At 36.6% G+C, this 15,866-nt stretch overlaps 1 protein-coding gene across 1 annotated transcript in view; it reads left to right on the top strand.

The window, feature by feature from the left end:
* The window catches only part of DCN (decorin), a 35,183-nt gene extending 22,170 nt beyond the window's left edge, over positions 1-13,013 (top strand). The window contains exons 3-7 of the mRNA XM_009478810.2: positions 5,398-5,611; positions 5,799-5,912; positions 7,130-7,223; positions 11,586-11,724; positions 12,819-13,013. Coding sequence (XP_009477085.1) covers positions 5,398-5,611; positions 5,799-5,912; positions 7,130-7,223; positions 11,586-11,724; positions 12,819-13,013 — 756 coding nt within the window. The remainder of the gene's footprint in view (positions 1-5,397; positions 5,612-5,798; positions 5,913-7,129; positions 7,224-11,585; positions 11,725-12,818) is intronic.
* Positions 13,014-15,866: the final 2,853 nt, after the last annotated feature.

The raw sequence follows: 15,866 nt of genomic DNA, 5'->3' as shown, positions 1-15,866 counted from the left end.
AGAACACAACAATAAAATAAACAAGGAAACTGTGGTAAAATGAATGACCAAAATGCTTGCCCCAGTAGACAAGGACAGAGTTGAAAGATTCTCTAGAACTCCAGAGCGTTAGGATTATTTTTTTATCGGAGCAGGAAAATGTAGAGCCAGCTGCTCCCTGCTCATCTGTGCAAGTCATGTTACACAAGACTCATCGGTGAGAGCTCAAACACCATGCAAACTAGATCTGCAGCAGGCTCCTTGGCTTCGTGAGATTATTCAACACGATACTGTGGATGTGATCAAACTGCTTTCCACAGTCGTCTTTTGTTTATTCTGACAGGCTGTTGTTTCAAAGCCTTGCCATCTCCTTCCCTCACACTTCATTCATCTCTTCCCTATTGTTTTTCTGTCATCCCTTGCTCCTTGCCTTTCTTAGCTATATCCTTGATCCTAGGTTTGGTGGGGTTACTGCCAAACTCTACCAAAGAATTTAAGCAACAACAAATAAAGAATAACTGCAACATCATGGGGTTTTTATACCTTTGTCCTTTTCCTGCCTTAACTGTAGATCATAGGCCCTTCAGGAGACATAACATCTGGAATACTGTTCAGAGACCTCCTTGGATTCGGGGGCTCTTGTTTCCTTCAAGTTTACCAATGTTTATGATTTTTGAAATTAATTTTAAAAGGAATACTTATTTTGTAGAATTCTGTCTCCTGGTATAACACAATTAGAGAAGAAGGTCAGGTTCTGTTTTATATTTTTTGTCATCTTTGTTGTTTTTTTTTTTTTTTTCCTAAGTGTATATCCACTCCTAATAATTTGGCATAAAAATTGACTATATGTCCACGTTATGAGTATGACTTAACAAGTAAAAACATAAGGCAAACAAAAAGGATGAAATTTATTATTATTTTTATGCGGATGCCTGACTCCTGAGCTTACAATTTTTAAGGCATTACTATTCCTAGCAGAACCGTAATAAAAACGAGGTAATAACGTAATACATAACCCAGGAAATTAAAGAAATTCCATCAGGTCAGTGGATTGACTTTTCAGTTTAAACCCTGAAGGACGCATGCATCATTAAAGATATGATGTTAGGTAACAGTACCATGCCCAGCTGGCAAAACAGATGTATCACCATGTATTATGGCTGATAACAATTTGCTGATCATTTTACAGTCCACTTCTGGTTCTGCCAAGGCTCTCACTTCAAACTATTCCAAACTAAAGAAGAACAGAAGTAAGGATGAAAACCGCCTCAGAGCAATCCCTTGAGATTCTCACATAATGAAATTGCACCAAAAAATACAATCCCCTGCTCCCCACCCCCGGACAGGGCAAAAATTGGAAGTTTTGGTAACCCCAAGAACAACAACCCTATGCTAGTTCCTACATGATTGCCACATGCTCCCTCTGCAGTTTGTCAGGATGTATTTTGACAAAAGTCTGCCAACAAGTGTTCCAAAATTTTCCTGAATTGTGAATCCTCCTTTTTGTTTTGGGAATAAATATTTGAGGTAGAAACTAGGCCAGAGGGAGCTAAATGGCCAGACTCCCACTGACTTCAACGGAGCCAGCACCTATTCCTGTCATACAGTGATTTTCTTTTTTGTTTTGTTTTCCTGACTACACTAATACCAGAGTTGTTTCAGTAAAAAGTAAGCCATCTTTGGAGCAAAGCTTGGATTTTTTTTTCCTCTCTGAGCACCGCTTAAACTGCTGGTCATGATAAGGTGGCCCGTAGGTATTACCACAGTGCAATATTATAAAAGAGTCAATGTTTACTGTGCAATATTTACATGCTATATATGACAAGGGAAAAAGGCTTTATCTTAGGAAAATGAGGACGGAAACTAATTTTTCTTTTGTCCATAGGAAATTGTTATGAATCCTTTAAGCCTGACTAAGTGATATCTTTAATACTTGATGTATTTGTGCCTCTCTATTTTCTCTTTCTTTCTTGCCTCTTTGCTTACCTATGGCTAAATATCTTTGCACCCATACCAGGTCATGCTCAAAGCTATACATTTGTGTGCTCAGCCTTTTGTATTGTGCATTGGTGATACGCTTCAATGCTTTTTTTTTTTTTTTTTTTTTTTTGGGAGGGGGAGTACATTTATTTTAAAAGAAATATCTTTTTCCCTCCACTAAAACTGGAAGCATGGAAGAAGATAGGTTTTTGAATAAAAGTATCAATTCCTGTGGCTCTCTGTTCTAAGCTGTCAGATTTCTGCCAAATTGTTTCATACTCTCAGCATCGCAAATGCTATCTGTGGCCAAGGGCTCCAGCACTTTCAGCACTTTCAGGTTGACCCTTATTTTTCTCTCTGAGTACTTCTTGCCCTGTACAACATTTTTATATGTCCTTTAACAAGATGAATATAATGGTCCATCATGCCATCTGGGCTTTATTCAGGATAGCTAGTCCATGTGGCATGTTTTTACCTAACATCCCTTCCTCAATAGCACTGCCTGCAGATGTTTTCCCTAGGTTTTTCTTCCCTAGTTCCTGTTTTCACTGACCTCTAAATTCCCCTGAGCTTTTCATTTTATTTTATTTTGTTTTGTTTTAACTTTTGTTACATGCAAACCATACGGGGCACATTCTGAGGAAAGTAAACAGCATTGCTCCAGGCCTAATAACTTAGTTCTTTAAGTCTTGAATATAATAGAGTTATTGTGAAGTGGGAAAGGAACCCAGGGGTATGGCTTGCCAGGTGCTATGCTGGTGTGTTATCCTCATCATTTGCTGTTGCTCTGGGAGACAGTAAAAGGTCTCTTGCAAATTCTGATGTGTGGATTTATTTTTTCTTCTTTTCAGCTGCACAACAGTGTGGAAAAATCATGCAGGTTTAAGATACTGGGAGCAGGGACTTGCAGAATGGGGTGTAAGTGGGAAACAATATTCTGGTACAAACTAGTTGAAAACTACAGGCTTGTGATACCTTCCCACCTCATACCACCACACATAGGTTCCCACTGTGAAATCAGTATTTTTAAACCTACCTTTGATAGATACCGTCACTTCTAAGTGAGATACTTTCTGAATGTTTGAATAATTCAACAGTTCTGTGTGTTTCCCCAAGATAACATGAACATATTCAGGAGAAAGCATTGGCAAAGCAGAGCAGATTAATCCTGTATACCGAGATAATTTCTGGTTTAGGTCAGGACTATCAGGTCTGCTCTGAAGAGCTGTAACAATCCTCTTAACATTAACTACTCAGAGAATATTTACATTGCAGTGACTAGCTGAATGTATATCTACCTATTTCCAGCAAGAAATATTTCACATCAGATCATCAGCTGTGATAATCATAGACCAAACATTTTTAAATAGCAATAAAGTTAAAATAAATCAAACAAAATGAGAAAAAGATAAGGCAGACTTTTAGCTGAAATAAATGACCAAGCAGTACAAAGCAGGATACAGGATAAAAAATTTCAAATGCTGATGAGTCCAAATTCATTGAATGTTGACTTGGAGATCTGTGGAAAAGAAACGTAATTAGCAGTAGCACATTCAGTTATTCAGTTATTATGATAAAAACAATGAGAGAGACTCATCTGCATAATTCAAGCTGTACCCCTCATAATAACTGGATTGTTTCCCATGTCCTAATATTATGCAGGTAGCTGTATTACACTACAGGCAGAATCTACATCTGTACCACAAGTCTGGCAATGATGACTCAGGAAACCACACACCGTGTGTACCCCATGTGTTCTCATGGCAGTTCTTATAGCTCAGGCTCAAATAAAAGAGAGTTGGGGCCATGCCTCTCACTGACCAATATATTTACTCTGGGAGAGGCTTATTGTTAGGGAAATACTCTGCTGAACTGTGAGTGACCTTTTCTACCTCCTCTTGCAAATGTGTTATTGCTAGCTAGCATACAAAATTAAAAACAGATATGCTCGGCTTTACGTGTACTCAGTGAAACCATGTACAGAACACACTGCTTGCTTTGCTTAGGATGATCTGAAAGAGGAGTCCATTAGGGAAAAAACACACATCAAATACCATTTTAAACTACCCTCTCACCTCTCTTTCAGTTTTCATGGTGGAGAGGTGCTGTCACAGATGCCGATACACTTCTTGGCACTGTTTTAATACTTAACTGATTGTCAAAAGAGTTGAATGCTCAATTTTCCTCCAAGAAACAGATTAACATGTAATTCTGAAAATATTAAAAGTGTATTAAAATGCACTGAATGCTGACTATGTATATGCAATTGAAAAATTTGTGGTTTAACCTCAATGGTTGTCTTTTGTTTCTGAAAATAGCATAATGTAGTTAATCAACAAAGATGCTCTATAGCTATTGTCTAGTAACAAATATAAGTAGATATTATATCTATATTTATACAGCCCATTCTACCTAATTCACTGTACAAATATACAAAACTAAGTCTGATAAGTAGATAGCAAACATGGAATGTTAAGATTCATTCTGATATGTATCACATCAGAAATCCTTTCCATTAGCTGCATTACTGTTCTGACAGTAATGGGACATTCTTCTCCCTTTTTATGTCATGGTTGGTTAATCAATAAGAGTTAGTAGTAATGTAAAATTTCAGATGCATACAGAGACTACCTATTACAGGTAACAGAGCTTTCATGGGGGCCTTTCTCCCCGACTGTATAGAGAGCTAATTTGCTTAGAGTTACGCTGAGTCTAGATATCACAGCTGTTGTGAGAACTAGATTAGGCACCCACATAGTAGGCAGAATGAATATGGTCCGCGATCCCTAACTGCAGGACTTACGAGTATGACGCTTGAAATTGCTCCCCTTCCATACCAAGTTACTCTTACCAAAAAAATAGCTTATATGTCTGCAAAAATGAGGTTATTATCAGAGACAAATCTAGTAGGTCCAGTCTATAAGACTAAGAGGAAAGAGGTGATGATGTGCGTATTTTTATTAAGTTGGGCTGCAACTTCACTGTATTGAGTCATAGAATTTTCTGTTCAGGAAAAACTGCATGGTGTGTGATGATAGGTAAGGTATAAGTGTATCCTCAGAATAAACAAAATAAAAAAAAAACCAAGCAAATAAAACTGATAATGTTAGTTTTATGTGAATGCCTTGTCCTTCACAGCTTTCAAATGCGACGGTTGTACTTATTCTTGGGTATAAATCAGGGATGTTGTCAGAAGCTCCATATACCTCAACAATGAAATAACACTTGTATTTTTTATGTAGGCCTTGTTTATCTTTCACTGTTTCAGAAGTCCTTAATCTATTTGTTATAGTACTGCACTGCATTTTCTTCAGCTCACTAGACTGGTCATCAAAAGACATCACAAGACACTAGAAAAGAGTAATAATTTTTAAATGTTTATTCCTAAAATAATTTCCCTAGTGATCATCTGAGATCTCCTTCATTATTACTCCACAGGCATTGATCCTTGTTAACAACAAAATCAGCAAAATAAGCCCGTTAGCTTTTGCTCCTCTGAAGAAGCTGGAAAGACTTTACCTGTCCAAGAACAACCTGAAGGAACTCCCAGAAAACATGCCGAAGTCTCTTCAGGAGATACGGGCTCATGAGAATGAGATCTCCAAGTTGAGGAAAGCTGTCTTTAATGGACTGAATCAAGTGATTGTCTTAGGTACGAGCATGGGAAATTATAATAAAATCAACTCAATGTTTTTTCAGATGTAGTTTTTAGTTCAATCAGTGATTTTATGTAGAAAGCCAAGAAATGCTCCAATAAATTGTACCTCCAAATTAGCTTTGACCTGAAGGATATAGGTACCTACACTGCAGCACAGCTCACAACCATGTTTTGTTGGCAGAACTAGGCACCAATCCAATCAAGAGTTCAGGCATTGAAAATGGAGCTTTTCAGGGGATGAAGAGGCTCTCCTACATCCGTATCGCAGACACCAACATTACTAGCATCCCAAAAGGTAAGAAATTCAGTTAATATTTCAGAGATTTGCACAGGTATGATATAGTGACTTCTAGTCAGCTGGAAAAAAAATATTATGGAGGCCTTTTGAGTCAGTCCTTAGAGTATCCATTACTTGACTCCTTCATTTTTTGGTCAGTTGATTTTTATTGTTTTGGAATATTTGGTTTTTCTATTATGAGAAGCACTACAAGAAATGCACTGTCAAAAGTAAGCCATTTTATGTTATTTCGCTCTTCTTGTCTCATGGCTGAAATATAAAGTGGAAGAACATTTTCACCCTCCAAACCCTGGTTGGTGAGCCTGATCAAGACTACACAGACGTAAACTCATGTAGAATTAACTGAAGTTCTACAAGCATAAAATCAGCCCTCCACAAGTCTGTGGGTTTGAAGCCAAAAATACTATTCCTATACAAAACAGAAACATTTGCTGTTTTTAAAAGAACTTCATTGCAAATTTGCTACAAAATAAGAATAACTTCAACATAACCTATTAAAGAAAAACAAACCAAACCAAACCAGAATGGTTCCAATCCAGAGGAAATTATATTAAATTTATTCATACTTCAGCCAGCAGATTGTTTTGAAATAGCTGAAAACTTTTTGAAAGTTAATACTAGTTGCTATTTCTTTCTTCCCACATTTCCTGTTTTGGATGTTCCTTTGAGGGACCTCAGATAGTTAAAATATTTCGTTCCAATTTTTTTTCCTGATAAACAGAATTTGCAAACTAGTATGTGCCGTACCTAAAATAACATTAAAATTATTTTACCTCATCTTTATAATCTCATTTTCTGCTGCTGTTACTTGTTAAACATCTAGGTGCCAAATGTTTGTAGATTTATGTATGTGGATACCCTGGCTAAAATGAAAGCTCTTTCTCTCACACTATTATGTATATCCCATTTACATAATCATGAAGGCTAGAATTCATATCTGAGAAGAATTTAATTTAGCTTTTTTTTTTAAGAATTAACTGCTCTGTGATGACCTTAGAAGCTTGGTCTTATTTCATGCCAAATAAATTTTTACTAGCTGTTTTCAGTTTCCCTGACTGTGAAAGTTCCTTGGTTCATTCAGTGAATTGTTCTTGGCCATGTCTAGTAAAAATCTTTTTGTTACTGTAAAAGAGCCTCAGTATAACACAAGTACTTTAAAAAAAGATAGTAGTCCAGTTTTAGCAATAGTAATTTGATGGTGTTCTCTCTTTCAGGCCTTCCCCAATCCCTTACTGAACTTCACCTTGATGGCAATAAAATCAGCAAAATTGATGCTGACGGTCTGTCTGGACTCATCAACTTGGCAAAGTAAGAATTAATTTCTTCTTTTCACATAAAATATTACTTGAAATTGTAACCACCACATGCACAATTAGAGAACATCATTCTGGGCTTCATGAGTGTTATCATCATCGAAGCAGTACGTAACTTAGCAGGAAAAGCTTCTAATGAATTGTGTACTGACTTAAGAGAACAAAACACTTCTTTTTTTTCTAACAACACTTTCCAGCTGTTTTCAATTATGAGTGATGTATGCCCAGGACAACAGTTTCTTTGATTTTTCTTGATGTTTCCTTTGTTTCTCAAGAGAGGCAAGCCTGCAATGAGTCCAGGAAATGATCATACAATATAAATGAAAAAGTGTTGTTTTTTCAGAGTGATTGTACCTTGCTAATCTGTGAATATGTTGTTGAATGACTTTCTCTAACTGTAGGAAAATGCAAGGAGAATTCCCAAAGAGCAGTTATAGACATACAGAATTATTTGTGAATTAGTTCACATTAGATAGCATGCTAAAATAGTAAAGTGGGCCTTTACTACAAGATATTTTAGTACTATGATACTTTAAAACTTTTGTATGAAAATAAAAGTGTAATTCCTCTAAAAGACTGTTAATCAGATTACTGGATCTAATTCCTGGATCTTCATCTTAATAATTGTACTTGTCATAATGAAGGCAGAAAACGGAAATCAAAGAAAGATTACTGAGCAACAGGAGTTAAGTTTACTACTGTTTATAGTAGCTTGGACAGCAATTTAGTGCAATGAAGTATATAGTAACTTAACACATATTTTGAATCTGGCAATTCCAAGTGATAAAACTTAGAACAGCTTTCTAGAGCTTGTAAAGTAAGACATTTCAACTCCTGTTTAATGTTCATATTTGATCACAGATTCATCCCTGCTCAAAAAAAGTCTGCTCCTGGGTTTTAATGAAAAAATAAAAATACCATAATTATGGGTTAGGGGACTACGAAGCAGTTATAGTTTATAATAGAGGCTTAGTATAAAATGTAACATCCTCCAGAGAAATGATAAAGAAAACCTTCAGAACCAAAACTAAATCATAACTAGCCAGGTAGAGAGTAATTTACTTTATTGGAGGAGGGAGGTGTGGGGTGTGTCAACTGTCCTGCAGATGACGTTTTTTCTGCTTTTTCACATTCATGCTTGGAAAACACTACAGGCAACATCACATGGACAATATTGTTGGAAGTACTTCTTAAGACATAAAGTTTTTTGCAGCAAGTGCTGATGGACGACTAAAAATATCTAACCTTGGACTGCTTCTGTTGTGGCTGTACTGTACGGAGAAACAAGATACTCTGTTGATCATGGTGTGGAAATGCGGAGCTGCTCAGAGCAGGCACCACATTTTAAATGGCTCTCTGGCCTGTGCTTAAGCAGGCAACCTAAGCATAGTCAGAAATCTTCTTTCGCAAAGTTGAAAAGTAAGGCAGAATACAGTTTGGCAAAAAAGGAGTGCATTAGACATAACAGAGCAGACAGATGAAGAAAGGAGGGAGCTATGGAAGAGCTCCAGGACAGCATATGGAATAAATCTAAGGGGCAGCATGCCCCTTATGCCACAGAAACAAGATGCTGAAAAACAGCTTTTATTTACAGATCTAAGTCTTCAGGAACATCACTACGGGGTCAGACCATTCTCCTCCTGGATCATGTCAATTCATGCTCAACAGTCTAATAGCTGCCCTAAAGCACAGTTAGACTTTGAGAAACAGGTCATTTTTCTGACTGTGTTAAAGTGTTTCAAACTGTAAAATGTTCCATGCAAGAGCTTGGTGTAGATCTACTTCTCATTCTCTTTTGAATTCTTGAGTTCCAGCAGACCACCAATATTTGTCCTTTTTCCTTGTTTATTTTCCTTGTAAAATTACTCTTAAGTCTTTCAAAAGTCTTCATATAGTGCTGCAGTGGAAAAGAAATAATCTCATGAATGCAAACCAAGCAAACACTTTGCTGGTTACATGCAAGAATGAGCTCCACAGGTGGATATACACATACACAGCTGATGTTACGAGTGTCTATATTCTATTAAAGTTTACTGAAAAGATCTAGCTCCATCCAGTGAAAGTTGTATCAAACCCAGAATAACAATGAAGTTGAGCAGTATGAAATTTGTTAAAAAAAAGTGGAAATGAACCAGCAGGGATGTTGGAGACAAAAGAAGGTGAAACAATATTTAAGAATTTCTTTAATTTTTAGATAGAACTTAGATGATGCTCTTCAGTGATTTAGAATGCTGTGACTAGATCAGCTAAAACACTGGAAAAATGTTATCTATTCACTAATATAAAAGGAAGTAATATGTCAATATATTAAGCAAGAGTGATTTTTCAAATTATTCCCTTTTTTTCCCCATGGAAAAAAGAAGAGGGATGAAGACCATATTCTTTCCTAACACTCTTACTCACCCTGTATTTTACACACTAATATTGACTTATTTCATTTATAAACATAGCCCTGAGTGACCAAGAGTTTGTTTGTAACACATTTAGATGAGATGCAATTACATACAGTTTCACTGCTTGGGGGAGTTAGAACCACTTTTCTACAGACTCCTCTAATTTTACTCTTTCCCTAAAAGACTTTCCCTGCATGAGCTAATGCAGAGTTGGATCTTGTCCATCCCTACGGTGTGTAAAGGGGTTACTTGTGCTTCAACAGACCCATATGAAAGTCAGACCTGCTTTTTTTTCATGCTGGTCTCCCTAGGTGTGACACATCTGCTTGTAGACCTGCATATGTAGTGAGCATTTAATTAGATATGTGTCAACCAAGAGTTTATAGCCGTCTGCCAAAATGGTTTTATTCCCAATCCTTTTAAAGACCTTCACTGTGAGCACCCATCACTGAAGTCCTTTGTAGACATTCTGTACATCTTCAGACCAAATTTCTCTGTAGGATCAAATCCCCCAAGCTTTTCTAAATCTTGGTGTACTCTACTCAAAAGTAATTTTGTTCTAATAACTTTTAAATGAAAATTGTTCCTGACCAAATTGAGCAAAAATATGGGATACTGTGAACTGATTTCTGAGTGAAATAAATCCCTGTTGATGTCAGTGGGAGATCTCATTAAGCTCTCCTTTGTCATTTAATAGTTTGACAACATTGCAATGTTTAAATGAGTATGATGTGACTATTTGTAATATATATTTTACTAGTTAACAAGGTCTTTCTTTGACTGTTTATTTTTAAAAGGAAAAATATAAAATGTGCTTCCATTTCTTGACAGCATTATTTCTGGAAATATCTCTGCTATAAAGATCAAACAAGAATCTTTAGTTCTGTAATTTTTATACTAGGTCCAGATTCTGACTTTTGAAGCTGGTGCAAGCCACAAAGAATTACAGGGAATAGATTACTGTAGATAAGACTTTCTTTAAAAGTACTCATCCATAGCAAATCATTTTATCACAAGGATTCTGATTACCTATACTAAATTCTTTAATTGATTCAATTATTAATAAATCTCAGAGCATTTTTCCCACAAAATTAAAAAAAAAGCTTAAAGAAAAAAGATAAAGCAAACTAGATGAAATAGGTTTAGCCTTTATAGAAATATTTTTCTCAAAGCACAACACTCCTGATGATGACAACTCCTGCAGAGTTACCACTGAATTCCTTACTGTAACACAGAGCATTGTAACTTAGGAGAGTCTCTTGAAAAAATTCTGTAGTTTGGTAATTGCAAATCAAAATAGTACTAACACAGAAACACACAGATAGGACCAGATTTTCCAAATTGGACATAAATTGTGCTAGTAAACCCAGAATGTGGATGTATAAAGCAGGAAGGATGATTTTGTGATGAAAGCTCTGGACTGGAACTTAGGAGAAATGTGTATGTCCCACTTCTGTGTCCTGCTGAACAGATCATTATGTATGACTCAGGTCCTGTTTCCAGTCTGTAACATGGCTCTTACTACATAAGTATCTTAGAAGGATGTGGTGAAGATTTAAACTTAACAGTTCTGGCCACCCTGGGTTATGCAGTTTGACAAAGAAAGTTACAGCCAGTGCTCCTGAAGTCATGCAAGAAACTCTTACTCAGCTTTTGAAGAAAGACTGATGCCTATGGAGGTGCACAGTATGTATTTACAGTAGGATTAGTCATATAGCTCATGAAAGTATGCAGTACTATGGGCACAAGTTAAGTGATATCATGATAATTATGATAGTTCACATCAGATGTCAAACTTATTTAAATATGTATAACTAAACTAGTTCTCCGTGGAGATCGTACCTCACATGTAATTCTGAAAATTAGCCTGGTCTGATCTACAACAGTAGTGTAGAGAAGTAATCAACCCAAGAAAGATGGTTATGTGGGCAAGTTTAACACATTTGTTTGGTTGTTTGTTTCAGATTGGGTCTCAGCTTCAACAGTATTTCTTCAGTTGAAAACGGCTCTCTTAACAATGTACCTCATCTGAGAGAGCTCCATTTGAACAACAACGAACTTGTCAGAGTACCTAGTGGGCTGGGTGAACACAAATATATCCAGGTAAAGTTTATCGTACTGTCTCAGAGAGCAATAGTTGAAAGATTCCAAATAGTATTTGTGTGGTTATTCACTCTTGAACAGAAACATATACAGTATTTGTGCAAAAGGTAACTTGGTGCAAGTTTCATAAACTGTTGAATAGGCATGGAAATGTTGCATACAAGAGGAAGACTCTTACTCTGATTTTTGCGTGGGTATGGCTATGGAGGTGTGTAGACCTGGATGTGTGCATTCGTTATCTCTGTGTGTCTGAGAGGATGCAATAGGGGATTATTTTTCTACTTTGACTTCCTCTTTACTCAAAAAATGCTTTCAAAGAACATTTCTTCTGTTGGATTTTTTTCAATTCTGTTCAGTGACGTTTTGCAGCCTTTCCCAAGAACCTACCCTTTGGTATCTCACAGAGCTGTGCCTTCAGGAGGATAGAGACGCAATATGCATTTCACATCAGCAGTATTTTTGAGGTCTGTGTGGCTGGATAGTTAGAAATACAGCCTCTTGGAACCAATTAAAATTTGTCCTCACTTGGACTAAGATTCTACAGGAAAGAAAGCTCCTAAAGAATGAAGACTCCCAAATGTAAATCACTACTTGCATGTAGCTTGGGAAAGTTCATCAGAAATGGGGACTCTGGAGCAAAGTAATATCCATCAGATATTTTAAATCATCATTAGTGATTACTTTGTCTCTGAGTCCTGTACAGTTGCACTCATGAGAGTGAGAGCATTAGAGCTGGAGAGAAACCAATTAGCACCAAATACATTCTTTATATACAGCACATGCTTCTGAACCATAACACTGTATTAATAATTCCACATCTTTGACTCCTGTTTTGGTTACAGTATGATCAAATGATAGTAATGTTATTAGGTTGCCTTGCACAGTTACTGCTTTTTCTTTAGCAATTATTTCTAATTGGGTATACTTTAGGTATTTAAAAGGAAAACAGAATCAAGCATTTGTTTGGAAAAAAAGGATATATTGTTAACTCTGTATAACATTGCACAATACATACCAAGTATTTGACATCAAATCATTTATCTTATTTGCCATGGTAGCTCTATGTCTCAATTCTGTACTTCTATGCTTTTCAGGTGGTCTACCTTCATAACAACAAAATTGCTTCAATTGGTATCAACGATTTTTGCCCTCTTGGCTACAACACCAAAAAGGCTAGCTATTCTGGTGTGAGTCTCTTCAGCAACCCTGTGCAGTACTGGGAAATCCAGCCCTCTGCTTTCCGATGTATCCATGAACGTTCTGCAGTACAGATTGGAAATTACAAATAGATGTCTAAAGATGGGGTTCGGTTGTGTTTCAGCTAAAGTACTTGTTGTAATAGGCCTGTTCAAAAAATTGTTGCTAACAATTAATGCCAAATACCAGAAACTTCACTTTAAAATGGAGCTGATCCATTGATGTAAAATAAATGAATCATTACAGATGTACAAGGTCAAGTATACCATCAAAAAGAATTGCCATCTGTGCTTTAAACTGACTTATTTCAGCCTTCTTTTCCAGCATGCTTTCTGTGGTATTTTTCAGTTTGCTGAATGCTACAGGTTTTCAGATTCCACTGTATATGAGATTCGGAGTAAATATTTGTCAAGCTATGATATAAAAAAAAAAAAAAAGATAGTGATTGAGGGTATTTTTATAGCCACACACAAAAAAACATAGTAGAGGCAAAAATGACTCTCAAATCATCTTGAGACTTGAGAAGGTGAGAGTTTACCTCCTTTAAATTTATTTCAAGCCCTGGAGGTTTAAAAATATCCACTATAACACTAAGCTAATTCTGAATGTATCTATTTAGCAGAGGCAAATAAAGTTGTTGCTAATGTCGTTATTTTGGAAAAATAAAGTCAATTCACATGGTACACATAGTTCTTTAAAGTTTGCCATTCTTCTAGAGCAATGCTATTCAGGATTAGCCTAACATAATCCTATTGAACAAATAATGAGTAGTCTGCAGTACAAAACCTGTAACCTATGGCTGGAGCTCAATGACTAAATTTGACTAGGGCAAATCCCTCTCACCTGAGTCACAAGAGCAGTTTTAATGACTTCAGTGAGACTGCCTTGCAGAGTATGGTATTAGGGTTTAGTCATTGGTATCAATCCATGTATATATCTGAACCAAAAATAATAGCAGTTCACTGTTCACTTGTTCTGCATTGTACGTTTGTCAGCATCCTTAACTGGTTTTGGTTTTTAAACAATGTTTTTAATTGTCAAGTAGAGATATGCAGGCTCCCCATCCGATGAATTTGTGAAATTTCGATTTTAAGAAAAATTATAAGTATAGCAAAATTTGAAGTGAAATAACTGCAAGGCCTAGCTGGACATTGCTGGGATGTCATTTGTAGAAGTATCTTCTTAGAGTGATTTGAAGCCCTCTGCAAATTGGGATTCTTCAACCTATACCAGTGGGTAGCAAGCACATCAAAGGTAGGCTGCACATTTCTGCTGTCAATCTACAAAGCTAAACATATACTCAATAAAAATGTCACCTTGAAAGAATCTTCTGCAGCCTCTTAATACTCCAAGGTCAATCTCTCTAATTTGTAAAACTTATATGTCATTTATATTAAAGAATAATGTAATACAGGCAAACTCCAAAGTGTTTGTCTTTATTTTCTGTTTAGAAAGCATAACACAGTGTGTCAGAACTTTAATTATGATTAAGTCTTGGAAATTTAACATCTTTGGCATGGTGATAGCTAAAGTAAGAGCAAGTTGTGTGAAATTCTCTTGCCTCAAGAAACTTTTTTATGCCTAAGACTCATAGGTATTTTTTCTAGAAAATGAATGTATTCTCTTTATAGCTGTCATTTATTCAGGTAGTAAATAATTGGAAATTATTATGAATCACTAAAGCCATTACACAGAAAAAGCATGTTTGTGCTCATTAGCTATCTTCTTCATATGGTAGCCAATGATTTCCCCCATTTGCATCTGTTTTTTCTTCCGGGTTTCATATTTTCTGATAGTTGTTTTTAAATAAAACTAACAGTACATGATATCCTTCTGTCACTGGAGGGAAAACCCTCCAGAAAACCAGCAATTAGATTTTTTTCCTTTTGGTTCTTGACTGGATATCTGCTATTATTCAGAGAGAGACTTCATGCAGAAACCTAAGGACTGGCATTTCAATTGAGAACAAAGGCATTGTCTTAGCTTCAACAACTCCACGGGGTTTGTATGTACACAGTTCAAATTAGCAGATATAGATACAACTTACAGGAAGAGATTTATGCAATAAATAAAAACAATTACTTATTACATAAAGCTTTGTATAGACATATACACAAACTTCCCACTTTTCCCTCTGTGGCTTTAAGATCTCTCCACACTAAGGCTTTTCTTTCAAACCAGAAGCACCTTTAAGTCCAGAAGAAAATATCGGAGCCTGGACCTCCTCTGGTATGGACATGCTTCCCATGGTGTGTCCCATACCAAGCTTGCTGCCCTCTGTGCACAAGCTATTCCTCATAACATACATTCCCCACTAGCAACCAAGGGCTGCAAAGATAACATGGTTTTCCTGATTCCCAGTCCTGTGCAATAAAACAGAATAAGCAAATCCTATAACATGAGACCTCAGCAAGATCATGACGAATTCAAAAGGTAAACACACTGTTGGTTTTCCATAAACTGTGCAGCCATACTTACAACGTCTGCCTGACAGGACCCTGTCCATACACAGCATCTGCAAAGACTTCAAAGCAGCAGGAAGCCCAATACTTTTAAAACTGCTTTTCATATAAATACAAAGCAGATGGCTCTTCCACTTCAAAACAAAACAAAACAAAAAACCAGAAAGGAAAGACAGAAAGAAAAAAAGAACAAACCCAAACAAACTATAAACCGTTGGGCGGAAAGAAATGAGAGAGCTAAAGCAGAAAGCCTTTAGGCCCAACAGTGCATCTCCGATCCCTCCGTATGAAGATGGTAAACAGTCAGAACTGTAGGACTCAGACACATAAGGGAATAAACCCCTTGTTTCCTCGTGAAACCTAAGGTATCTTACCCATCCTGCATCCCTGGGCCACAGGGGGGTCACTGCAGGCAAGGGTGTGTCCATCTCTCAGGTGTGAGAAGAGACCCTCCTGGGGAGCCTGAAGCAAAACATATCCTAA

The sequence above is a fragment of the Pelecanus crispus genome, chromosome 1 (assembly GCF_030463565.1).
Source record: "Pelecanus crispus isolate bPelCri1 chromosome 1, bPelCri1.pri, whole genome shotgun sequence".
Lineage (NCBI taxonomy): Eukaryota > Metazoa > Chordata > Aves > Pelecaniformes > Pelecanidae > Pelecanus > Pelecanus crispus.
Note: the sequence above shows the minus strand (reverse complement) of the source record. Positions and strands in the feature narration are given on the sequence as shown.